The sequence below is a fragment of the Panthera uncia genome, chromosome D2, assembly GCF_023721935.1.
Source record: "Panthera uncia isolate 11264 chromosome D2, Puncia_PCG_1.0, whole genome shotgun sequence".
Classification (NCBI taxonomy): domain Eukaryota; kingdom Metazoa; phylum Chordata; class Mammalia; order Carnivora; family Felidae; genus Panthera; species Panthera uncia.
The window spans coordinates 30122863-30149556 of NC_064818.1; the positions used below are offsets into that span (position 1 = coordinate 30122863).

At 54.5% G+C, this 26694-nt stretch overlaps 1 protein-coding gene across 2 annotated transcripts in view; it reads left to right on the top strand.

Annotated features, from left to right (window-relative positions):
- PALD1 (phosphatase domain containing paladin 1) overlaps positions 1-21729 on the top strand; it is a 72235-nt gene extending 50506 nt beyond the window's left edge. Inside the window, exons 18-20 of one of the 2 annotated variants that reach the window (XM_049646158.1) lie at positions 2006-2146; positions 19193-19348; positions 21232-21729. In XM_049646158.1, the coding sequence (XP_049502115.1) occupies positions 2006-2146; positions 19193-19348; positions 21232-21384 (450 nt within the window). In that variant the 3' untranslated portion in view covers positions 21385-21729. The remainder of the gene's footprint in view (positions 1-2005; positions 2147-19192; positions 19349-21231) is intronic. The other variant, XM_049646159.1, reaches the window with a different exon arrangement.
- The last annotated feature ends 4965 nt before the right edge of the window (positions 21730-26694 follow it).

Sequence of the window (26694 nt, forward strand, 5' to 3'; positions counted from 1 at the left end):
CTGCTCCGCCCTGGGGGAGGCCCCTGGCCACCATCTCGTCTGGGTGACACCGACGCTGCCTGACAGGCACTTGGGACCCAGCTGTGGCTGGTGACCTCGATGCGGGGTCAGGGCCTGTCCTGCCCCACCCCCGTTTCAGTCCAGGGCACTGAATGCATAGCCACTAACATTTCTAATTTAGTCAGCCCTGTATTGTACGCTTGCCACGTGTTATCAATTCAGACACCCTGCAAGTAGGCGGCTGTGTCCCTGCCCTACAGATGGGGAACGTGGAGCTCAGAGCTGGCATGGGGCTCTCTGGCGTTGGTGCTGTGGTCGGCTCCCGCCTGGTTGGCTGGCCTCCTCACATTGCTCTTGCCTTGTTGTCCCTGCTGCCCTGTCACCCTGGCCTCAAACTTGTCAAGCTCCCTCAGCTTCTTGGCCTTTGCATATGCTGTTCCCTCTCCGGAAACTCCTCTTTTCCTTCCCCTCGCTGATTTGCTGATTCTTAGATTTTTGTGTTTTTTTAATTGTGGTAAAATATATGTACGATGTAATTTACCATTTTAACCAGCCTTAAAGCGTACATTCGCATTGTCGTGCACGTTCACATTGTCGTGCAACCATCGAGTACCTTCGCATTGTTGTGCAACCATTACCATCATCCGCCTCCAGGACTCTTTCTTCATTGAAAACTGACCGTCTTCACAAAACAGTAACTCCCCATTCCTCCCTCCCCTCAGCCCCTGGTGACCACTGTTCTACTTTCTGTCTCTATGGATTTGACTGTTCTAGGTACCTCAGATAAGTAGGATCATAGAGAATTTCTCCTTTTGTGTTTGGTTTATTTCACTTAGCACAGCATGGTGTTCTTGAGGTTCCGTCGTGTTGAGTGTCTATTAGAATTTCACTCTTTTTTAAGACTGGGTAGCATTCTGTTGTATATACAGACCACATTCTGTTTATCAATTTATCTGTCGGTCGACACAGGTTATTTTCACCTTGTGGCTGTTGTGAATGATGCTGCTCTAAACAGGGGAGTACAAATACCCATTCAAATATCTGCTTGCACTTTTAGAAGTAGAATTGCTGGATCATATGGCAGCCCGCTTAATTTTTTTTTTTTTTCAACGTTTTTTATTTTATTTTTGGGACAGAGAGAGACAGAGCATGAACGGGGGAGGGGCAGAGAGAGAGGGAGACACAGAATTGGAAACAGGCTCCAGGCTCCGAGCCATCAGCCCAGAGCCTGACGCGGGGCTCGAACTCACAGACCGCGAGATCGTGACCTGGCTGAAGTCGGACGCTTAACCGACTGCGCCACCCAGGCGCCCCAAGCCCGCTTAATTTTTGAACAACTTCCGTACTGTGTTCCATGGCAGTGGCACCATGTTACACTTCCACCAGCAAAGCACCAGGGTTTTCGTTTCCCCAGCACCTGTTGTTTTTTGTTCTGATAGCAGCCATCCTAGTGGGTGTGAGGTGGCATCTCACTGTGGTTTTGAGTTGTGTTTCCCTAATGATGAGGGATGCTGAGCATCTTTCCATGTGCTTATGGGCCACCTGCGTGTCTTCTATGGAGAAGTGCCTGTTCAGGTGCTTTGCCCATTTTTGATTTGGTTTGTTTTGTTGTTGCATTATGGGAATTTTTAAACATATTCTGGATATCAATCCCTTATCCGATACGTGATTTGTAAATATTTCCTTTGCTTCTGTTGGTTGCCCTTTGACACCGTTGATAGTGTCCTTGCTTTTGTTGCCTTTGCTTCTGATGTCATATCTAACAAATCATTGCCCAATGCAACATCATGAAGCTTTCGTCTGTATTTTCTTCTAAGAGTCTCATGGTTTTAGCTCTTTGTTTAGCTCTTTGATCCGTTTTGAGTTAAACTTGCATGTGAATATCCAGTTTTCCCAGCACTGTTTCTTGGAAATGGGCCTTGAGGTGGCCCTTAGTGTGGGGTGAGCCTGGGGCTGGGGGCCCCACCTACCCTCCTTGGTGTTCTTGGTGCTCCTCTGGCCCCAGGTGGTGATGAAGGTGGTGCAGCTGCTGCCCGCTGGGCACCAGGTGAAGAAGGAGGTAGATGCAGCCCTGGACACAGTCAGTGAGACCATGACGCCCATGCACTACCACCTGCGGGAAATCATCATCTGCACCTACCGCCAGGTGAGCCTCGCCCGGACCCAGGTGTCCTTCCCCATGTGCACGGCCCGGGTTGTGTTTGACTGGGTGTGAGGTGGCTAGGGATCCTGGGGGACCCCCCTCAGTTCTTAGTTACTTCTTCGCCTTCTGCAAGTGATCTGTGAAATGGAAACACACCCCGCCCCAACTCATCCTGGCTTGACTTTGGAGTGCTTGATGTCCAGCACCGGCGATATTCAGAGTAACCGCTGCTGCAGCCCTGGGACCAGTCACGGTGTGGCTGGTCAGAGCAAACACCCTGTCCTAGACCCCTGTGATACTGGGTGTTAACCCTTCCGTTCCTGGGTTATGAGGGGCACCGAGGGTCTCGGGCAAGAGTCAGGTTGGTAGATGGGGCCACTCCAAGGTCTTGGCAGGTGGCCATGTAACCACCTGCAGGGAAGCCGTTCAGTGTTTTAGCAGCTGATGCTGCCCGGCTGCCCACCCAGGACCCGTGTATGTCTGTGCTGCCCGGGGCTGGCCCCAGATTGACCTGCTCAGTTAAAAATTCTGTTTGAATAACTCTTTAAGTTATAAGAATTAAAGGGTTGGGGCTCCTGGGTGGCTCAGTCGGTTGAGCGTCTGACTTTGCCTCAGGTCACGATCTTATGATTCGTGAGTTCCAGCCCCGCATCGGTCTCTGTGCTGTCGGCTCAGAGCCTGGTGTCTGGTTCGGATTCTGTGTCTCCCTCTCTCTCTGCCCCTCCCTCACTCATGCTTTGTCTCTCTCTGCCTCTCAAAAATGAATAAATGTTGAAAATTAAAAAAAAAAATTAAAAGGTTGGGGTGCCTGGGCAGGTCAGTTCAGTTAAGCGTCTGACTTTTGATTTTGGGTCCGGTCATGATCTCACAGTCATGAGATCAGGCCCCCAGTGGGGCTCCCCACTGAGCATGGAGCCTGCTTAAGGATTCTCTCTCTCTCTCTCTCTCTCTCTCTCTATCTCTATCTCTCTCTCTCTCTCCCTCTCTCTCTCTCCCTCCCTTTCTCCCTCACCCCCTCTCTTGCCCCTCCTTTGTGCATGCATGTGTGTGCACGCTCTCTCTTTCTCTCAAAAAAATAAAAAGTCTTCATGAAAGTACAAATTTTATGAAAAATCCAGGATTTCAGCCTATTTAGAAAAAAATGTGCCTTTCAATTAGTTGTCTGCAGGGCTCTGTCATATACAGCCCTCCTGGCCCAGTCATAGGACTTGACATTACCTTTTGGTAACCAGGCTCACCCGCCCCCATTCCAGAGGCCAGGATGATGCTGACCTCCACTGGGGGAGGATGAGGACCCCTGAACCCCATGCAGGGGTTCCTGGTCGAGGGGTTAGTCGTAGTGAGAAGCGGTGGGTCGGAGCAGAAGGAAGATATAGAGTCACTCCCCAGTATGGCCACCAGGTGGCCATAGTGAGCTGGGCCTGGGCCAAACTCAAAGGGCCTGAAGAGCAGGTCTTCATCTCGTCTTTTTCATCCCTGCTGCACATAGTTTCACATGGGAGCTTTAAAACCTTCCCATGCCTGAGTTGCATCCCTAGAGAGCCTGATTTAGTAGGTGTGCTTGGGGGGCCAGGGAGTGGGTCCTTTTTTTTTAAGTTCCCTAGTTGCTTGCAATGCGTAGTCAAGGTTGAGAACCACATAGTCTAGGCAGAAGTCCCCAACTTTAGTGAGTTTCAGGATCACCGGGAGGGCCTGTTTAAAACGCATGCCGCTGAGCTCCCGTGCTGAGTTTCCTATTTCGTAGGTCTGGATGTCTGGCAAACTCTCAGATGACGCTGATTCTCCTGGTCAGGAGGGTGGGGAGGCGGTGAGGCGTTTCTCCACATCTGGCTAATTATGGTGGTGGTGGTGATTATCGTTTTCATTTGTAGCCTGCCTTCTGGTGTGAAGTGGTATTTCATGATGGTTTTGGTTTACATTTCCTTTATGACTAATAACGTTGAGCATCTTTTCATGAACGTATTATCCATTTGTCTGTCTTCATTTTTTTTTTAAAAAATTGTTTAATGTTTATTTTAGAGAGAGATTGAGAGACAGAGCATGAGTGGCGGGGAGGGCAGAGAGAGAGGGAGCCGAAGGGTCTGAAGCGGGCTTGGCACTGACAGCAGGGAGCCGGGTGCGGGGCTCGAACCCACGAGCCGTGAGATCATGACCTGAGCTGAAGTCAGATGCTTAACTGAGTGAGCCACCCAGGCGCCCCCATTTATCTGTCTTCCTTAGAGAACTGTCTCCTCAGATCCTTTGCCCATTTAAACATTTTTTTTTTGTCTTTATTGTTGACTTGCAGGAGGTCTTTATTTATTACAGATACCAGTCTCTTTTTTTTTTAAATTTTTTTTTAACGTTTATTTATTTTTGGGACAGAGAGAGACAGAGCATGAACGGGGGAGGGGCAGAGTGAGAGGGAGACACAGAATTGGAAGCAGGCTCCAGGCTCTGAGCCGTCAGCCCAGAGCCCGACGCGGGGCTCGAACTCACGGACCGCGAGATCGTGACCTGAGCTGAAGTCGGACGCTTAACCGACTGAGCCACCCAGGCGCCCCCAGATACCAGTCTCTTATCAGGTATATGATTTGCAAAATTTTTCTCCAGTGGCTGCGATTAAAATTCTTTAGTCTGTCTTCACTTTCTTGATGGTGTCCTTTGATGCATGGAAATTTTACATTTTGACTCATCTATTCTTCCGTTGTTGCTCTGTGCTTTTGGTGTCATGTCTAATCATGAGGATTTGCTTCTAAGAGGCAAATAGTTTCTTCTAAGAGTTGTATAGTTATAACTCTTACGTTTAGTCTTTGATCCCTCCTGAGTTGATTTTTATATATGGCATGAGATAGGGGTCCAGTTTCATTCTTTTGCATGTGGATAATCCAGTTGTCCTCGTACGTGTGTTGAAAAGACAATCCTTTCCCCACTGAATGGCTTTGACACCCCTAAAGAAATCCACTGACTTTTGAAAATGTGGGGGCTTATTTCTGAACTTTCAGTCCTATTCCATTGATCCATTTGTCTGTTCTGTGCCAGCACAACCCTGTCTTAATTACCATAGTATTGCAGTGAATTTTGAAATTAGGAAATGGGTTCTCCAACTCTGAATTTCTTTTTCAGATTTTTTTTTTTTTTTTTTTTGGCTATTCTTGGTCCTTTGCATTTCGAATTTTAGGATTACAGCTGAGATTTTGATGGGGATTGCGTTGAACATGTAGGTGACTTTGGGAAGTATTGCCATCTTAACAATACTCTTTTGCTTCATGAACATGAGATGTCTTTCCATTTATTTAGGTCTTCTTTACTTTTTTACGTGATGTGTTATAGTTTCCAGACTGTAAGTTTTATACTTCTTATGTTAAGTTTTATTCATAAGTAGTTTATTGCTTTTGTTCTATTGTAGAATTGATTTCTCAATTTCATTTTTAGTTTGTTCATTGTTATTATATAGAAATACAGTTGATATTTGTATATATATTTTTTAGTATTATTTTTTAAATGTTTATTTATTTTGAGAGACAGAGAGTACGAGTGGGGGATGGACAGGGGGAGAGAGAATCCCAAGTAGGCTCCATGCTGTCAGCACAGAGCCCGACATGGGGCTCGATCCCACAAGCCCTGAGATCATTACCTGAACCAAAATCAAGAGTCAGATGCCTAACCGACTGAGCCACCCAGGCGCCCTGATATTCGTATATTGATTTATCTTACAACCTTGCTAATCTAATTCGTTAGTTTTAATACCTTTTTAGTGAATTCTTAGAATTTTCTATTTATAAGATCATGCCATTTACAAATAGAGATAGTTTTACTTCCTTTTTTGTTTTAAGGTTTATTTATTGGGGCACTTGGGTGGCTTAGTCGGTTGAGTGTCCGATTTCGGCTCAGGTCATGATCTCACAGTTTGTGGGCTCGAGCCCCCCATCAGGCTTTGTGCTGACAGCTCAGAGCCTGAAGTCTGCTTCGGATTCTGTGTCTCCTTCTTTCTCTGCCCCTCTCCTGCTCACGCTCTCTCTCTCTCAAAAATAAATAAATGTAAAAAAATAATAATAGTAAAAAATAAAGTTTATTTTAAGAGAGAGAGAGAGAGAACATGAGCATAGGGGAGGGGCAGAGAGCGAGGGAGAAAGAGAATCCCAAGTAGGCTCTGTGCTGTCAGCCTGGAGCCCGACTTGGGGTTCGAACCCACGAACAATGAGATCGTGACCTGAGCTGACATCAAGAGTGGGACGCTCAACCGACTGAGCCACCCAGGCACCCCTACATCTTCCTTTGTAATTTGGATGGCTTTTATTTAATTTTCTTGCTCAATTGCCCTGGTAGGTCCTCCAGTAGAATGTTAAATAAAAGTAGCTAGAGCAGACATCCCTGTCCTGTTCTTGGTCTTAGGGGGCAAGCTTGCAGCCTTTCACATTAAGTATGATATTAGCTATGACCTTTTTGTAAATATTCTTGTCATCTTGAGAAAGTTCCCTTCCATTCTCAGTTTATCAGGGTTTTTTTTTTTTTTCATGAGGAGGCGTTTTAATATTATCAGATGCCTTTTCCATGTCTGTTGAGATGATTATATGGTTTTTGCTCTTTATTCTATTGTCGTGGTATATTACTTTAATTGGATTTTGGATGTTAAACCAGCCTTGCATTCCTGGGATAAATCCGACTTGGTCATGATGTGTATCTTTATGTTGCTAGATTTGGTTTGTTGAAGATTTTTGCGTCAGATTTGTAAGAGATACTGGTTCGTAGTTTTCTTTTTCCTTTGATGTCTTTGTTTGGTTTGGCATTAGGGTGCTGCTGGCCTCATGGAATGTCACTGTCTCACTTTTGCAGAGGAGATTGACGCTTAGACCGGAGAGAGGCCATCATAAGAGCATTAGTCAGCTCGGGCGGCCACAACAAAATACCACAGACCACATGGCCTAAGCAACAGAAACTTATTTTCTCACGATGTGAATGCTGGAAAGCCCAGGATGAAGGTTCTGACCGATTTGGTTTCTAGTGAGTGCTCTCATCCTGCATGCATATGGCCGCCTTCTCATCATGTCCCCTTATGGCCTTTCCCTGGTGCCTGTATGTGGACAGATAGCAGGGAGGGAGAGAGAAAGGCATGGGCCTTCTGGTACCTTTTTTTTATGAGGACACTAACCTTAGAGGTCACAGAACTGCAGGAAGAGCTAAAAGCAACCTTAATCCCAGTGGTGGGGATTTCACAGGCCAGTTTTAAAAAGGGAAGGACCTTTCTAAGGTTGCCAGAGTATAACCTTGTGAAACGTATCCGTTTTCAAGAAAAGGAAGGAAGGAAAGAAAGAAACAAAAAGTTTAAAAACCTAACTAACCATCGAATGTGGTTGGCATTTCATAAAAGAAAGGATGTTTTAGTACCAGAAAAGTAGAATGGACTTTATCTCAGAGTGGAGAACATTCCTTGAGCAGGTTTGCATTTCTAAATTCCTGTGGACTCATGAAACCGGTTATGGACCCCGATTTGGGAATCACAGCTTTTGGCAACCGGGCCTCTATGTCCTTTAGTCAGAAAGGCAGAACACCTCCTTCAAGGTCACCCTGCGCTTGACCTGGCCGGACCCAGAGCACGCGTCCTGCCTGAGGTCAGGCTGGCCTGAGCTGCTCCTGCCTCCAGATTAGAAGGGGCCTCTGGCCCGCTCAGTGCATGCGTGTGTGCGCGTGTGTGCGCATGTGGACTCTGGAATGGAGTTCATTAAGGAAGTGGGTTAGATTGTTCTGGGCTGACTGGCAGAAGGAATGTGGATGTGGGAATGGGAGGGGCCTGGGTTCCGACAGCCTCTCTGACCGCCTGCGTCCCCACCTGCCAGGCTGCGTCAGTACTGCTTCCTGGCAGGGCTTGGCTGGGCACAGGAAGCGTTCAGCTAATGGGGGGGCTCTGAGGACCCCTGCAGGGCCGGAGCATCCTGTGATGTTCCTGGAGCTTCCAAGTCCCCATAGAGACCCTCAGATTTTAGTGCTAAAGGACTTACAGAGCGTCCGTCTCCTCTGTTTGCAGATGAGCTAGAGAGTGGGTTGTCTAGGGTCCCCTGTGAGTTGGTAGCAGAGCGGGGATAAGACACAAAGATTCTCACTCCTAGCCCCAAGCCCCTCCCCTGACCACGTCACCCTTCACCTGAGGGTCTCGGTCCCTGTTGTCCCTGGTGGGCTGCAGGCCTCACTACTTGAGGCTCCAGAAAGGCAGCTGCTTCCTCTACCCTTTCCCTCCCGTGGACTGACTCCTCTAGAAATGGGCAGGTGCATCTCACCCTTGGTACCTGGCTGTTTATTTAAATTTATTTTTAGTGTTTATTTATTTTTGAGAGAGAGAGAGAGAGAGAGAGAGAGAGAGAGAGAGAGAGAATGAGCGGGGGAGGGGTAGAGAGAGAGGGAGACACAGAATCTGAAGCGGGTTCCAGGCTCTGATCCGTCAGCACACAGCCAGACAAGGGCCACGAACCGTGAGATCATGACCTGAGCCGAAGTCAGACACTTAACCGACTGAGCCACCCAGGCGCTCAGCCACCCAGGCGCCCCAAGTACCTGGCTGCTTATTTAAACACAGCAGGCACTGGGGCGCCTGGGTGGCTCAGTCGGTTGAATGTCCGACTTCAGCGCAGGTCATGATCTCACACTCCGTGAGTTCGAGCCCCGCGACAGGCTCTGTGCTGACAGCTCAGAGCCTGGAGCCCGCTTCAGATTCTGTCTCCCCCTGTCTCTGCCCCTCCCCTGCTCATGCTCTGTCTCTCTCTCAAAAATAAATAAAAACATTAAAAAAATTTTTTTAAAATAAACACAGCAGGCAGGAGGGCTGTTTGTAGCTTGTTATTATAAAGACAATGTTAGACCATAGTTTCAGCTCATGGACACTTTATCTTGTTTGCTGAAGAGTCTTACATCATCATATTTCATGTTCACAGAGTCTGTAGAGTGGAAGCACCCAGTGTCACCTGCCGTCCCCGTAGAGGTAGACTGTCACATCGCCCCCCGTTGTGCTCTGGGTGGGTGATGCCACATTGAATGTTGTAGTGCGTGTTGCTCTTTAATCGGTGCAGATAATTAGATAATTTCTGTAGGCTGATGCTTAGAAGTAAGTAAGATTGGTGACAGAGTTGGAAGGTCAGACCTTATTTTTCTTTTAATTATTTTGGAGAATTTCAAACAGAAAATTTCAAAACTGGGAGAGTGATTTCATGAACCCTTGAGTGCCCACCTCCCAGCTTCAGGAATTACCAATCAGGGCTAGTCTTAGTTCACCTAAGGTTTCCCCCCCCCAGCCCTCTCCCTGCCCCACCCCCCCAGATTATTTTGAAACAAGTCCCAGACCTCCTGTTACTTCCTCTGCCAGTATTTCAGCAGGTACCTTAAGGGGGGGGAGGGATCTTTGATTTTTTTTCTACTTTTTTTAATCTTTATTTATTTTTGAGAGAGAGAGAGAGACAGAGTGTGAGCAGGGGAGGAACAGAGAGGGAGACACAGAATCCGAAGCAGGCTTCAGGCTCCAAGCTGTCAGCACAGAGCCTGACGCGGGGCTCGAACTCACGAACTGTGAGATCATGACCTGAGCCGAAGTCAGCCGCTCAACTGACTGAGCCAGGCGCCCCAGTGGGGTGGGGTCTTTTAAAAAAAGGTCATTATCATACTTAAAATGACAGTAGTTTCTTACGATCTAATACCTGGTGAGCGTTTAGATGTTCTCACCTGGTCCCACAGAGTCTGTTGGCCTTGGATCAGGATCCATACAAGTGCCACAGCTCACATGTGGCCGATGTGGCCCGTGGAATCTAGAACCGCTCTGCCCGCTCTTCTTCCCCTGAAGTGTGTCTGCTGAGGTAACGGGCTTGCTCACCGGGCATCCCCCAGTCTGGACCCTGCTCGTTGCACCCCCAGGTTTAGCTGGGCCATGTCATGTTGCAGCTCCTGTGCTCCCTGTCCCCGGGTAGAGCCAGAGGCTCGATCAGATTTGGCTTGGTTTCGGCCAGCAGAGTCACAGGGGTGCTGTGTGCCGCCACGTGGGCTCAGAAGGCCCTGTGGTCTCTTCTGTGACCTGGCAGCTGCAGCTGCTCGTCCCCTGCGCTCTTTACTTCATTGAGGGTTTGCAAAATAGGGATATGCTGGCTCTCTCGTTCCCTCTCCACGAATTAACTGCAGTACTTATGGAAAGATACTTGGCCGGGGTGCAGGGGAGGCAGGAAGGCAGGCCCTGAGCTTGGGTTTTCACTTGATTTGCTCCTGTTCAAAGGAGGTTTGGGAGGAGCTTCTCTAAAGCCAAGGGGAAGGCTGTTGGGGTTGGTGAGCCCTAAGGTCCCTCCAGAGTCGGATAGACCCGCAGTCGGTGATGAGGGTCTGGGTGACCTGGGTGGGCCGGGAGAAGAAAGATGGAGGGGCTCCTGGGGGGAGGCTGGGAGTTGTTAGAGGCCAGTGCTGGAGGCCAGGGGACCCAGCCCCCATGTGTCCCCACTGGGAACCTGCGTGGGAGGCACCCCCAGCAGCGGGGGTACTCCTGGCTCAGTCCTTACTCTGTACCTGTGCCTGATGAAGGGCAGACCGTAACAGTGCCTCTATTTTGTATCTGAGGAAGGGAGGCACTGGGCTTGCCCAAGAACCCACAGCTGGTGGGTGGCAGGAGGAGAGAGAGGCCCCAGACCGACTCTCAGGTCACGTCCACTCCGGGTGCCACACGGCTTCCCAAGTCGGAGGCAGTTACACTTCCCTCCCACCTCAAGCCCTGCTGTGGGGGAAAAGAACAACTAGAAACTTGCCCTTGTATTCCCAGCCTCAGAAGCCTGGAGGGCAGGAGCGTATCCCAGCCTCGGGTCACAGGTATAGGAGTGGGGTGGGGGGTGGGGGGTGGGACCAAAGCTGCATACACATTTTCCATGGAGACAGGCCTTCCCTGGTGTACTAACAGTCTGGGCCGCCCTCTCTGCCTGGGCCCGACTCGGGCTGCCTGGCCTCTGTGGGTTGCAGCTCAGTGATGCCTCCCCCATTCTCTAGAGCGTCAGTGACAGTGGGTCAGGGCCTGATCAGTCCTATGCGTGTGAGGGGGCCAGAATGCTCAGGGCATTTAGAAAACCACGTCGAAAGGAAAAAAAGAGAAAACTCTTTGAACTAAGCCCCTCCTTGAGGTTTCGATAGAGGTGAGAAGGCTGGGCCCCAGGCTGAGAGAATCCAAGATGGCCACCAGCCCACAGTGGTGACAGCATCTGGTGAATTAGTTGTTTCCTGCTGGGCCTGGAAAGGGAAAATATTTGTGACAGAAACCAAGGTCAGGGCTCCTGGAGGAAGTCCTGCTAGAATCATTAATGCCAGGGGGCCTTTTCCTTAGCCTTGGCTGGTGACGTTAATTCTTAGTGTTCTGTATTTAACACAGTCTAATGTGTCTCCCTTCTGTCCCTTCAGAAAGAGTTTGAAGAAAAGCTGAGATAAAAGCTCCACAAAGAGAAAGAAAATGTCCTTTGGTCTCAAGTTGAGATTTATTTTATAACGACTGTAGTGCTTTAACTTTGAGCAGTGCTTTTCGAGTTTTCTCAGAACTTACTTTTTTGTCTCCTTTGGTCCTCAGAGCCGCTGGTAAGGAGATGACAGTGGGATTTACGAGGCCAATTTTACCGAGGAAGGCACTGAGGCCTAATGACACTGTGACCAGCTTGAGGCAGGACCAGAACCTATCTCCCAACTCCTCTGCCTGTGTTCCTTTCCTTCTGGATGACCATGACCCAGGAGGCAGTTTTATTGTGGTGGAGAAAGGAGGGGTCGGCAAGGACGTCCCCAGGCCCTACTGCATGCACCGGCCCGGGTTGGTGCAGAGTTGCCACGAGGTCAGGGATTGAGCTCAGTGTCCCCAAAGTCGAAGGTTATTATCTTATGAAAAATATAGAGTGAGACAGTTTTGGCTCTGAGCCCCAGGTGGGGTCTCTCTCAGTCTCTCCAAGACTCTGGCTTGGCCAAAGCTGTTCCCTGGAGACCTCATTCCAGTAGGTAATGTGTCTCCGGGGCCAGGGCCATGCGATCAGAGCCACCCTGGAATGCCGTGTGCTGTCACGTAAAATACGATGGAGGGAAAGGGTTGCTTCCTAAGGCTCTTTCACACTCAGCCCAAAATTGAGCCAGTGGGTCATCCAGCGGCTGCCAGAACGGGGAGAGGGGGTGTGTGTGTGTGTGCCGCGTGCGTGTGCACATGCGTGCACGTGTGTAGGGCACGCGTTCTCAGTAGCTGAGACCTCTCTCGCTTTCCCTTCCTCCTCGCCGTGTGGCTGAGCTGGAAAAATTTGCACCCTGCAGGGGCGTTTCCTGGTTTATGCAGCAGCAGGCATCCATGGAGCCGGAGCCGTGTGCCAGGCTTGTTTCTAAGTGCGCACCCGAGGCTTGGAACTCGCAGTGGTTTGGGAGGGGTGCACGCCTCGGCCGCGCCCACTCCACGTGCACGAGACGCTGCCTCCGTGCGCACGGCTGTCGTTGGTAGGGTCGTGGTTGTCACTGGGGCCGCCTCTTTCTGCTGCTTGTCTCTCTTCTGCCGTGCAGGGTCTCGGCTCTGAAACTCTGACCGCAGGCCCTGCCTGGCCCACCTCGGGCTCTGGAGACGCCAGTCTAGTGAGCAGATAGATGGGCGGGAGGTTGAGTAAGTCCTTGTACGATGAAACAGGAAAACTCGGCCCTGCCTTCCTTATGCCTTCTCGTTCTTTGTCCACACTGCTGGTCTGCCAGGAGAAGGCAGTCTTCTCTAGCGACCTGAGCAGCCCTGGGTGTGGGTCTGAAGCCCTGAGTTCTAGCCTGGGCTCTGCCAGCAGCTCCCTGCACGACCTTTGCCACATTGCTTTGGCCTGCCTGGGCCTCTCCTGTGCCATCTGTCACCTGGGGTCACTATTGCTTCCCCTACCTGCCTTGAAGGGTGGTGGTGAGCACCAGCCAGGGTACTAGGTGAGGTGGGAGCGGGTGTGCAGGGGGTGGTGGGCAGCGGGGCTGGGACACCTGGCCAGCCCACTAGGTTATGTGCAGGGCAGTGGGCTCCTGAGGGCGGGGACCATGCTTGGCACTGAAGTGCAGAGCCCGGCTAGGGGTGAACAACCTTTGGTGAGTGAATGACACATAGAGAAGCCCATGGTGCCAGGTTTAGTCCCTTCCTGCTCTGAAAGTACTGAACAGGAGGTGTTCTTTGGAAAACCGGTTCCTTGTCTATGGGCCGAGGGCCGTTCTCTCCCTTCTCGGAAGTTACAGAAAGCTTCCGTGTGCTTGACGCCCCAGGACAGGCCTGAGGACAGTTTGCAGGAACTCGTAGAAAGCCCCTGGAAGCAGCTGGCACCGATTGCTTGAGGGCCAATGTCCGACAAGGAGTGAGCGGTGTGTCGAACTTTGAGAATGATGGGGTCGGAGCTCTGGGACCTTGCCCTGCGGAGACGAACCAACTTTGAGGGCTGTCTGTTCCCTGCCCAGCCCAGAACCCTGCTTCACCTGGACAGCAGAGGCCACGGGGCCATGCTCGTTCCAACCGAGTGGGTCGGGGAAACGGCAGCAGGGATACTCCAGTAACAGGGGTGTTGTCTGGCCTGGATTGACTCAGGCCCTGAGCCTGGCCCCACTTGTTCCCCTTGTTTCTCTTTTTGGGCTCCGTTTGCCCGGCAGCCTATGCTGTGCCCAGCTCTCCAGGTGACCCTGGCATGTCAGTTCACCTCTGACCTTGATCTCCCCTTCCGGAAAGCAGAGGGGTTGATCTAGGTAACCCCAGGCAGTCTGTGATTTAGGGCTTAATAAAAATGGAAGATAGACCCGTTAGTCACTGACTTGGCAGACGTTTATCGCATACCTTCCAAGTGCCAGGCACTGTGCTAGTCCTGGGCATACCTCAGAACGGGGACGCTCCTACCCTCGGGGGACCCACGCTCTCTGAGGGAGACACGTGAGGAACAGCATATGAGTCAAAGTCACGTTGTGTCGGGTAGCGATATGTCTGTGGGCGTAGGGGGTTGCAGTTTTAACATCCGATCTGGGTTAGGAAAGGGCTTGATGAAAAAGGTGGCATTTGCACAAAGATCGGAGGGGGTAAATGGGAGAGCCATGCTGACATCCAGACAGAGGGATATGGCAAGTGCAAAGGCCCTGAGGTGGGGGCTTCCTGGTGTGTTTGAGGGGCAAGGAGGAGGAGCAGGGAGGGGCAGGAGAGGAGGTCAGCGGCTACGCGGGCAGGGGGAAGGCTGGATGGGGCCTGGTCTGGGATCACAGGGACGATAACACAGACGTTGGTTTCTCCACTGAGTGCCAGTGGGGCCTGTGCAGCGGGTTGAGCAGAGGAGCTGACTTAAGATTCTAGCGGGATCACTCTGGTGCTGTGTTGAGAATAGGCCTCAGAAGTGGGAGGGAGGGTGTCCAGGGAGGCCAGACAGGTGCTTGACTTGAGGTGGTGAGAGGTGAGCTTCATCTGGGAGTGTTTGAAGTGGAGTCAATGAGATGCCCTGACTAGCTGGTTGTAGGGCCGAGAAAGGGCGAAGGTAGGGAGAAATGCCAGGCTTTGGGTTGAGCAGCAGGAAGGATGAGCGTTAAGACGGGCAGACACGCAGGCAGGCAGATTTGGGGAGACCTCAGGAGGTTCTCCTGGGACATGCTCTGTGAGTTTGAGAAGCCAGATCGATATCCCCCTGGAGCCCACAAGCAGGGGTAGCACGGCAGAGTCCGGATTCCCGGGGGTGGAGGTGCACATGTGGGGTCCCCAGTGTCCTGCCTGGAATCCCGATTCCAGATGGCACTGGAAGTGTGAGATGGACTGGGGAGTCCGTGCCCACCCACCAACCCCGTGCCTGCTTCACGCCTAGTCTGAGCCCTGACACTGACATTCAGGGTGGTGGGGAGGAGGGAAGGTGGGAGCCTGCTTAGAGTCCGGTGCCTGCCCCCAGGCTTGTCTTCCAGACCGATCATTCCTTGGGGAGCAGAGGAGGCCGAGAAGGGGCTGGAGCACTCAGAGCAGGCTTCAGGAGAGCCAGGGCTCGGCCAGGGCCTGAAGGGACGAGTGGAGCAGGGCCAGGCCTGGTGGAGGAGAAGGGCTTTCCAGGCAGGAGCAAGGCCGGGGGGGTAAAGGTAGAGAGGCAAGAGTGAGACAGGGTGTGGTTGAGCTCGACCGTGGCGAAAGGGCCCAGGGTGGTCAGAGAGCTGAGCTGGGCGTTTGCAATTCCTGTCCCAGACGGGAACTCTGGCGTCGGGCAGTTACTTAGCCTGGCCCGGCCTCATCTGCAAAATGGGACGTCCCTCTTCCTTCACGGGGTTGCTAGGAGGGCAAGTTAGGATCTAACAGTGAGTTCTGGGTGTGATGTGCTCAGCCTGGCATGTGGTGTGCAGTCGGCCCCAGACACACCTGGGGAGGCACATCAGCCCGGCCTCCGTGGGCCTCTTCCATGTGGCCCAGCAAAGAGCAGAGCTTCAGGAGAACCACTGCCTGCCACGCTGGGCCCACGCTGAGGCTGGCCGACCTCAGGCTGGAGAGAGCTGAAATGCCCAGCACCCCGGCCACCTTTCCGAGGCCTCTTCTATTTTAGGGCTCAGGCCCAGTGGATGAGGAAGCCTTGTCCAGCTCCACCACAGCTAATGACAGCCTGGCCGGCCGGGCCATTTAAAAATGGCGCCACTATTTTTATCGACAGGAGGTGGCTGGCCTATCCTCCTCCCCAGACGGTGCCAACATGGGGTGATTTTAAGGAAACCAGGGCCTTGATGGGAAGATGGGTCGTTGTCCCAAATCATAGCCTGCGATCATGCAGGAATAGCCCATGGCACCTCGTGGGGGGGGGGCGGGGTGTCAGTGTCACCTTTACTTGTGGTCCGAATTTAGAGATAATTCTACCCTACTTACCAGTAGGGCTCAGAAGGACACTCAACCTCTCCACCCTGAATATTCCTCAGACTCTGTCCCCTCTGGTGTCTCCGGGAGCAGCAGGCCTCTGTCCCCATGGGAGCGGGGGGCTTGGAGAGGATAGGGCTTGTGTGGCTGGGACATGCTCTGTCCCGGGCCAGAGCCGTGGGCCAACCCGTGGGCCAACCCAGAGCTGAGGGCTTCTCATGCCTGTAGGATGTGTCGTTAGAGCTCTCTAGCTGAAAGTAGTTTAAAATGGTTCTTGCCTGGTGGATCTGGGGGTGACTTCCTCTCCTTTCTAAGAAAATGTCGAGTAGGCTCCAGGGATGGAGATTGGGAAGGGATGGGGTGATGAGTGCCCGGAGTAACCACTTAGGGGTCGGCAGATGGTGGTGTATTGGCCATACTTTGTATCTAGGTAGAAACTTCTTTTAATTTTTTGTCCACTTCCTAATTTCTTTTTTTTTTTTAATGTTTATTTTTGAAAGAGAGACACAGAGCACGGGTGGGGGAGGGGCAGAGAGAGAGGGAGACACAGGATCCGAAGCAGGCTCCAGGCTCCGAGCTGTCAGCACAGAGCCCGATGTGGGGCTCGAACTCATGAATGGTGAGATCAGACTTGAGCTGAAGTCGGACTCTTAACCGACTGAGCCATCCAGGGGCCCCTCCGCTTCCTAATTGCTAAGCAAAACTGCACTTTTTTGAGCCCCTGGTTGGTTGGTCCTTAAAACAAGGCACCTGTCTTTCTCTGCTCCATTCATCTTCCTGCAGCAGCCATGGGGCCATTTCCACCCTCACATCCGCCAGAAGCCTTCAGTGGCCCCTTTGTCCATAGGATCAGGGCCTAGAGTGGCTTCCACACCCTATTCTGGGCCCCAGCCTCCCCTGTTGCCCCCTCCCCTGTCAGTCTCCCTTGGACACACCTCACTCTCTGACCCCTTTCCTCCCCCTCTCAGGGCACCTTCCTGCCCTGCTTTTTCCTAACCCACCTCTAATATCACCACCTTTTTTTTTTAAGTGTATTTATTTATTTTGAGAGGGACAGAGTGAGTGGGAGAGGGGTGGAGAGAGAGAGTGGGACAGACGATCTGAAGCAGGCTCCAGACTCTGAGATGTCAGCAGTGAGCCTGATGCGAGGCTCAAACTTATAAACTGAGATAATGACCTGAGCTAAAGTTGGACCCTAACCGACTGAGCCACCCGGGCACCTTTTTTGATGCCCGTCCTGGTCCAGCCCCCTGCCCTGCCTTGGTCCCCTGACCCGGTTGCTCTGGGTACTCTGCAGGTGTCCTCTGCCCCCCACCCAGACTGTGAGTGTCACTGCAGGCAGGGCCTACGCATGCTTCCTCTTCCTGTTGTAGTGCTCTCTCCTGCTCCACAGATGACCTTGGCTCTTCATGGTTTACAGGGGCACCTTACGTGCTGGAGCTATCCCACCTCCAGAATCATGGGGGCTGACAGGTGAAATGGCAGAACTGGGACCAGAGCCCCATCATGTCTCCCAGGGAGTCAGAGCAGTGGTCGTGGGCCCTCCCTGCTCTGGGGCCCCATCCAGTGCCCACCCTCCACTCCTGCCCCATCCCTGGAGACCCAGAGCTCCCTCTGGATGGTGTGGGTGGGCTGGCTGTGCAAGTTTCCGTAACCACTCGCTCCATCCAGGGAAGGCTGTTACCTGAGGCAGAAATGGGGGGTAGGGGAGCTCAGGTCCTGCAAACGGTCCCCCTCCAGCTCCTGGTTCTTGGGGCTGTAGGTCATGTCATGTCTGGGGCCTTCCTGCAGCGGCCCGGAGGAGACACACTGGGCTGAGCTGTGTCCCCGTGAGAAGGCTTTCAGCCATGGCCCGGCTGTTGGGAGGCCGCCCTTCCTGGTTCCCGGAGGCCCTGGACTGGCTGTGCCCCCTCCCGCAGATGTTTCTGGCACCTGAGGGAGCAGCCTCTGAACTACATCTTCTTCCTGGAGCACAGAGAGCTGCTCTGGGCCCTGGAGGGTGTGGGGTGAGAAGGGGCGGGGGTGAGATGAGATGTCGTGTTCCCTCTCCGGGGCTCAGCTTCCAGGCTGGGCTGCGTGTCTGTGGCAGGTCAGAGGAACAACTCAGACTTGGTGGTAGGGACACTGTCCAGCGGGGGAGCTGACTCTGTATGTCTTGGGGTGCCCACCGATGCCCATGCCAAGAAAGCCTCAAGAGGACCCCATTTAAGTCCCCTTCCTCCTAAGCATTAGCCTCCTGTGAGTCTTCTGTTAATAGGTCACTCCTACCCCCAAACCTTCAGCGGCTCCCCCCATGCTAAAGCCATGGTGCTATACCCTGGCCACAGAGAATCACCCGGGGAGCTTCTTGGAACCCTGATGTGTAGGCCCGCAGGCTCCCATCTGATCGGTCTGGGCTGGGGCCCCAGGCATCTGCATGCCAGGGTGGGAACTGGGCTGGAGTAGAGGGTAGGCTTCCACACTTGGCTGCCAGTCCAGCTCCCCTTCCTGTCCCCTCACACCCTCGTTCCAGCCAGGCCAGCCCCTTCCAGTCCCCACCTGCCGGGCACCGGCCTCACCTCTGCACCGCCCCAGAGGCTGCTCGCTCTCTCCACCCACACAGCCCAGCCAAATCCCACGCTCTCTGGGAAGCCTATCTTTAACCACGTGGCTGTCCTTTCTCTCCCCAGCATGTCACCTGGTGCTGTTCTCCTAGAAGCTGCCCAAGGTGGCTCGTTAAACAGACTGGTGTCCCTCCACCCAGTGCACACACAGCTCTTTCTTCCCTCAGCCACCGGATCTCTTGTTGATCCCCGGCCCTGGTGGCCTTTCTGGGATCTGTCCCAGCCTTGCCGGAGGGTCGGGCCAGGGCCGAGGGCTATATTGACTCCCTTCTGCCCCTGATCCTGAGCCACTTGAGGAATGGGCGAGGAAGTCAGCGAGGGACCGGTTGGGGTCAGAGGCCAAGACGGGGGTCCCCCTCCCAGACAGCGATACACTCACCTGCCCGTGAGCAGCTGGAGGCCACGGAGCCTGGGCCACGGGGGTGTGGAGGTGTGGGGGGGTGGGTGAGGCCGTGCTGCATCTACAGTCGGAGCCCTGACGGCTTAGCCTTGCCATCTGTTGGCCTCTCCTGTAACTGGGGCCGTGCCCTTGGCCTTGCTGTCTGAATCCCTTCCTCCTGTCCTGGTGCTGGTGCCGAGGGCAGCCGGGGTGTGAGCGTGTGGTGTGTCTGACTCCCACCCCGTGCCGTCTTCCAGGCCAAAGCGGCCAAATCGGAGCCAGAGGCCCGGAGGCTGCAGCTTCGGAGCCTACAGTACCTGGAGCGCTACGTTTACCTGGTGCTCCTCAACGCCTACCTCCACCTGGAGAAGGCCGACTCCTGGCAGAGGCCCTTCAGCGCCTGGATGCGGGAGGTGAGACGCGGGGGGTGGGCGTGGGGCTGAGGCCACCCCTCAGGCACCCGTACTCGGCGGGCAGTCGGGAAAAGCTGGATGAGTGAGTGCCAGAGGAGGAGGAGGAGGAGGAGGAGGGCGAGCAGGCGTGTGGGGGCCCTCGGTGCGTCCCCGAGGCTGACATTCCCCAGTGCTCCATGCCCATTGTTGCGTTCGCCCCTCACCTGTGCCCTGCGAGGGGCAAGATGGTGGCGTGGCCCCTGCCACCTTCCAGCTGTGACCTCGGACAAGCTGAGCCCTCTAACCAGCAGTCCTCAGCAGTAAGATGCATCTTGTTATTGTCTGTGCCACCTCAGGATGTTGTGGGTGGGGGGAGTCCGTGAGACATACCCGGTGCCACCTTCTGGGCCCTGGGTAAGCGGGGCTGCCTTACGTGGCCACTCTTACTCTCCCATTGTACGGAGGAGGAGACTGAGCACAGAGTAAGTACCGCGTTCACGGTCAGCACTAGGGCCAGTCGGTTCGCTGCAAAGCCCACCGTGTCTGGCCTGAGACACTGCCCTCTCGTTCCGTCTCCGCCGTCCCTCTCTCTGCTTGGCCTCCCGGTTCTTCTAGTTCTTCCTCTGGCTTGGCTGGTTTTGGGGGCAGAGCTGCTGCCTTGGCACCTCTAGGTCAGGAGAGAGGCCTCCTCCCCCCCTGGGCAGAGCAGCCTGTAATTACCCCTCTTCCTGGACGCCGGTCTCTCCTGACCTTGCCGGCCTGTCCTGACGGTTCTAATCCGGACTCGAGGCTGGAGTTAGCTCCCCTGGGGCAGGCGGGGCGGAGAGTGAGAGCTGGTGACCCCGCCAGAGTGGGCATAGGAAGGGCACGGGGGCTTAGGTAGGAGCGCGGGTGAGGTCAGAGCTGTGGGAACAGAGGCAGAGGGACCATGGCAGTGGCTGCTGGGTGCTGGGTAGTTGGGCTGAAGGCAAGCCTTCAGGGCGGTCCTTGGGCAGATGCGTGTTGAGTCAGGAGCCCTGATGGGGGGTGGATCACACCAAGTCCACGTCAGGGCCATCCTCCTGAGCAGGACTGGGCTCGGCTTCCTCTTTGGACCCCTGGGTGGGATGGATGGAGGTAGTGGGGGACTTCAGACACCTCTGCTTGGGCTCTGCTTGGAGAGTAGAAATTGGGGGAACCAGGGGCTGGGCAGGAACTTGATCCCCTCCCCAGCTGAACCTAGGTGGCTCATGTTGGGGGCGTATCAAGGAAGGAGAGAACTGGTCCAGTCCGGAGTGTGGGCTCCAGCTTCTGGGGCCCTCAGTCCCTCCATCGTGGGGATGAGTGGAGGGTGGCGGGGGGAGGGTTGCCTGGGGACCGTTGGTCTGAGTGGAGCCTGAATCCTCCCCATCTCCAAGGATGGTGGAGAGAGAAGGGGGCTGGTTGATGAGTGGGTTGAGTCTAGTGCCGGGCCCTGGGCTGCTGGCAGGGAGCCCCCAGCCCGCCCTCCTGCACTGAGGCCTGCGGTGGAGCTGCCTGGTTCACAGCCCGAACACACAGCCACAGGGCTGTCGCTGGCTCCTGTCTCCCCGCTGCCTTCTGTGCCCCCGAGCATCTGAGTGGGAACATCAGGGCGGCACAGGCACAGGGGCACTTGGCTTCCTGCGCGGCTGTCCATTTCCTTCTTATCTGCTGGGTGCTCTGTGCTCTGTAGCCTTCCATCATGGTCCTGGGAGGTGGAGCCTGTTGTCCCCGTTATAAGGGAACTGAAACTCAGAGCGGCCATTGGCGGTCAAAACACAAACTTGCTCGGGTCGCTGAGCCGAGCGCAGGGTGGAAGGTGTGGTGATGTGGTGGAGGGGGAGGGGGGGCAGGGTGACCCGTCTCCCTGGGAACTCCGCCCCCATCTCTGCTGTCTTCCCCAGGTGGCATCAAAGGCCGGAGTCTATGAGATCCTCAATCAGCTGGGCTTCCCCGAGCTGGAGAGCGTGCAGGACCAGCCCTTCTCCGGGCTGCGCTGCCGGTGGCAGGAGCGGAGCCACGGCCTTGAGCCCGCCGCTGCTGGAGACTTCCTGTAGGAGGTGCTCCCCCGCCCCTGTGTGCCCCCTCCCACAGGGGCGCTCCAGGTGCTCCTCACTGGGAGCCGTCCTGAGGAACCCATTCCCCAGCTTCCCGCAGAGACTGGAGTGGGGTTGGGACCCTTTTTTAAGAAGAGGTTTTGATAGGACAGTTAGTGCACAGGTATACTTGTAAACCACAGGCGCACGGGCCCGGCGTGTGCCTTGCAGACCGAAGATGGCTTCCAAGGAGCTCCGTCCCCAAGTAGCCACCAAACGAAGCCACGCTCCACTTGCACGCATGTGCTTTCCTCTCCCGCTTCCGAGCGGTCCTGACAGCCTCAGGTGCGGAGTCCGGTTCCTTCTCTTGCTTTCTCTTGCTGCCCTCCTGCTCGGCTTCTCCCCTTTTGCTGCCTGAGCACTGCCCTGGGGCCCCCGGCTCCCCGGGGAGCGGACAGGGCTCTGGTGGACTGGTCACTTCAATGGCAGCCTCACCCAGTTCCCTGGCCTCTCGTGCCCCTTCTCCTTCCTTCCCCTTGTCCCTCTCCTGGGGATGGCAGGACTGTGAGGGTCTCCAAGGAGCTGGAAGGGAGGGGTCCTCTCGGGAGGAAAGAGCTTCTAGAAGGTGGATGCGGCCCCGGGAAGAGGCCTGCTCCGTTTCCCGGGCGCCAGGGCGGGAAGGGCTGAGGAAGCCAAGCTCCCAGCAGTGGGTCCTTCTGTACTTCTTCCCTGCCCTGGCGGCCTAGATGGCTCCAGTCCCCATCTGCTGCAGCAGGAGCCCCGAGGACTGCTGGGTGACCAGCAGTGAGGGAATGGTGAAGAGGGCCAAGGAGGGTGTGAGGGCTCACCTGGGTTGCAGGCCATCCGAGCTGATGACCCCCCCGAGCTTCCCTCCAGAGGGAACAGAAGGGGCCGGTGAGCAGGAGGCCTCGGGAGCAGCCCTGTCCCGACAGTGGGAAGGCCGCTGGGAGGGGCGGGAGGGCGCGGCCCTGTGGAGTTGAGTCTGGCTCTTCCTCTGCGGACCGCTCTCCGCTGAAGCCCAGGGGCCGGCCGGCCTGAAGGCTGCCTACGCGGCCCTCCCTGGTTGGGTGCGTGCGCTTCTGTGGAAAAACAGGCGGATGTGTCTCTGTTCCCATCTCCCTAGCATTGGAAGGAATTGGGCCGTCTTGGCTGAGATCTGCGAAACTACTGTATGTCCATTCCCTCCCTTTTCAGATCTGTCGGGTTTGTTGATTTTTGCATATATTGGAGAGTTTGGATTTCTTTGCAGACACAGGTCTAGAGGAGGGGTCAGAGCCCGGGCTGAACCGAGAGGGATCCTTTGTGTTTTCACGGTTGGCCCTGACTTGCAGCTGTGCTGGGACCACTGGCCGGTCACTGCGCCTCTCTGCCTCAGTTTCCCCGTTTGTAAAATGGGAGAATAATACTTGCCTACCTACCTCACAGGGGTGTTGTGAGGACTCATTTGTGACTTTTTTTTTTTTTTTTTTTGTACAGAGCTTTTGAGCATTAAAAAAATGGCTAAATGTGAAATGTGCCCCGCCTGCTGATGTCTGTAGTGTGGGGCAGATGTTACAGACGTGGTAACAGCTGCGGTGGGTGGGCAAGGTGAGTTGAAAGCACCAGCCCTTAGTGCTCCCAATTCTTGGAGAAGGTAAGTTTTTCCTGACATCCCTCTCCTTCCTTCACGTCCTTCATGCGTTACTGTCTCACTCTGGATGCCCGGGGCTGTCCAGCAGCATAATAGGCTAATTCATACTCAGATGTGAAGGACTGTTGTGTTCAGAGACACGGAGCGAAATGGAATCTCAAGGGTTATGATGGAGGGTGGACCTCAGCCTCTACTCCCTCCTCTCACCCCCGCAGGCTTTCCTTGGCCCCTTCAGGCCCCCAAATGCTCAGACACAATTGCATTGATTAGTGTGTGAAGAGGCAGTGAGGAGAGTGAGGCGGAGAGCAGACCCCAGGCTTTCTCCCCACGCTCTCCCAGGGTTAGGGGAATGAAAGACCTCTGGGCTCTAGTTCTGAGGTCAGCTGGGGGGTGGTCAGGATGGAACCCAGAGCCCCATGTGCTGGAGTAGGTGATCTTCCCAGTCTGGGAGGGAAGGCCTCCTGGGGTTACCTCCCCGCACAGCAGAGTCCAAGGATGCCCCATGTGGCTTCTGAACGCGAGTGTGGAGACATGCACACCAGTGTGTGTGTGTGTGTGTGTGTGTGTGTGTGTGTGCGCGCGCGCGCGCACGCGCCTGGTGTGGGAGGGGCGCTTCTTTGCCTGGGGTACGAGGGTCTGGGTGGGGGGATACGCAGGAGTGGATGGTGTTCACGGGAGTGTCCCCCCGGGTACCCTGTCCTCCCGCTGCCCCCTGAGGGCCTGGCTCCCGCACCCTTGCACTGTGTTCTTTCCCAAAGGCTTCCAGGGGCCTGCCACACCGGTTTGTCCCTGTGCCCAGACCAGACGGCCTTAGGTGGGACCCTCCCCGGCTTGGGGGTGTACCTGTGGGGGCCGATGAGCACACGCGGGCTTCCATACATAAGGGTGGGTGTGTAATTTGGAGATACCTGAAAGTGGGCTGTGGGCAGTGATACGAATTGGTGTGTGGACAGGGACAGCCCGCCTTCCGGAGCCTGTGGCATTTCAGGGAAGAGAGTGAACGAGTCATGTGCACTGGGTATGGCGAGAACGGGTGTGGCACGGGGTGCTGGTAGACAGGAGCTCTGAGGTGGAGTACAAGGTCAGAGTTCAGCCTGGGGCCCGGACTTCCACCGCTCTCTTCTGACAGAGCTTCTAGAATGAGGAAACAACCGAGGTCGTGGAGCCTGGGGGCATACTATGCCTGGAGTCAAGCCGCCTCATCCCAGGACCCCACGGCACCAGTGATCTGAGCTCCTCCTGACCCTGTTTACCCTCCCGGCCTTGACCAGACACTAGGAATGGGTCATATTCTGTGCAAGAGGGGCCCCCAGAGGGCCTTTGGTTTCCCTCCTCATCCCAAGAACCAGTTTAGGATGAACTGGAAAAATGGAGTGCCCGCCCAGAAGTTGCTGACAGGTCTTCCCTGCCGTGTCCAGTAGGGGACCCCCAGCTGCTTCTGCAGAATCAGCACTGTCGTATCTTTATGATGGTTTTACCTCACAAAAGGCTGTTTGCCTTTTTTTCTTTTTAATGTGTATTTTTGAGAGAGAGGGAAAGAGCACGAGCGAGGGAGGGGCAGAGAGACAGGAAGAGAGTGAATCCCAAGCAGGCTTTGTGTTGTCAGCACAGAGCCCGACGTGGGGCTCGATCTCACAAACCGTGAGGTGATGACCTGAGCTGAGGTCGAGAGTCCGACGCTTAACCGACTGAGCCACCCGGGCGCCCCAAGGCGGTTCATTTTTTACTCACCTAGATAAAGCATGATCAGCTGCTAGTTGTGAAAATTCGAGCAGTATCTTTGTTCCCCAGCCCCCACTCCCTCTCCCACCCTCTGGCTCTGGAAGACACCCGTGTCCCTAGAGCGGCCCATGCTTGTTGGGCCTTTCTCCTGGCTGCACTGCCCCTGGCTGTGGCATTCCCCGCCTCTTTGGCCCCCGAATACCATGCGACACACCCCTTTCTCTGCTCAGGCAGCAGGAACGGTTTGGGCATCCATACCCTGGCGGTTGGATTGTGGATCACCTTGTGTCTCTGAGTCTCCATTTCCTCAACTGTGAATGGGATTAAAATGCTTATTTGGAGGGTAAGCTCAAAGTTAATGTAGGGTGCGAGACCCGGAACAAAGGAACCTGGCTGAGATGCCACCAAAGAAGTGATGTGGACACAGGAGGCTCCTTAAAAGTCAGGGATGCTGGAGCCAGGAGGCAGGTAATGCCAGGGAGTCAGGGGCCGGTGGCAGCCTCCAGCTCTCCGTCCGGGTCTCCTTCCCTCCTAGAGGAGCCGGGACGAGGGGACAAAGGCACTCCTTGGTGTCCCATGCAGCTGTTCTCTGGGAAAGCCATGCTGACTTCTAAATGACCAGAGTGGGTGTGGGGCAGCCTGGTGGGAGGGGTGGTAGGTGCAGGCCAGGGAGAGGCCTTGGGAAGGGCTGACGTGGGGGTGTCCTGGACGAGGCCAGCCATGGGGGATCCCTGGCTGAGCTAGTAGCCAGCGTTTCTGTACGTTTGCTCACTTGGATTAGGGCAGACCACCCGGCTTCCAGAAAGTTTCCCTGCCTTTGGATGGCCCGGGACCAAGCAGGGTTGGGTCAGGAAGCTCCAGGGGCCTCTAGAGCTGGGCACCTTCTGCCCATTGTGGTGCTTCTCCAACTGGCAGCCTTCCCAGGGCTCTTCCCGATGCTCGGCCCAAGAGCGCCTCAGGCCACACGGCCGTGTGGGGCCCTTCCTTCCCGCTCTCCTTTCACAACTGTCAGACCTGCATCGTGGGCCCATCCGAAGGCCCTCCCTGCCTTCTTCCCCTCCCCCTTTATCCTTCACAGGGGAGTTCCCCAATAAATCTCTCCTACATCTCATCCCTTCTTGGCGTCTGTCACTCTGAGGACCTGATGACGCACCCTCACTTTTGTCTCGGCGCCCCCCCCCCCTCCGCGAGAGCAACTGCTTTGTCCCCTCTTTCTGGTGACGGTCAGCTTTCTCTTGGCTCTGGAAAAATGACTGCCTGTCTCCAACTTCATCTGTTCCATTTCCAGCCGGACTCCGTTGTCTGTCTCTTGTACTGCTCTCCCGTCTCACGTGAGGAGCCACGGGTCCTGTTGACGGGGGCCGGGAAATCATGGCTCAGTCTTTGAGGGTAGAGGGGTGCAGGAGAAAGAAGTTGGTACCCCTAAATCTGCATAGGGCGGGGCAAACTTCTGGTTGTTTTCTAAATAAGAGGGCTGCCCATTTCAAAGTTTTTGGATACACCCCCTCCAGTGTGCCCCCTGGAAATGTCCTACCTGCATTCCCAAGGAGCAGGTGATGAGCCTACTGTTCCTGCTCTCGTCAGCACTTCCCGTTGCATTTTTTAAAAGTTCTCGCCAGTTTGGTAGCTCAAAATACAGCATCTCATACTGGTTTAATTTTACATTCCTTTTAAATTGATAGTACGCTTGAACTGTAGCTCATGGATATTGGACACTTACGTTCTCTTTTCCGAATGGTCCGTGTCTTTTGCTGACTTTTCCTTTGCGGTGTTGGTCTTTTTCTTCCTGGTTTGTAAAGATGGTGACCCTTCATTTCCCATATATGCTGCATTATTTCTAGCTTTCAAATATCATCAGACACACACGTTCCCTTAGAGGGAACGTTCTCTCCATTCTGCTGTGGCCTCCGTCTACACTGCAGCCAGTCCGTCCTCAAATCAATAACCTTTGCTTATCT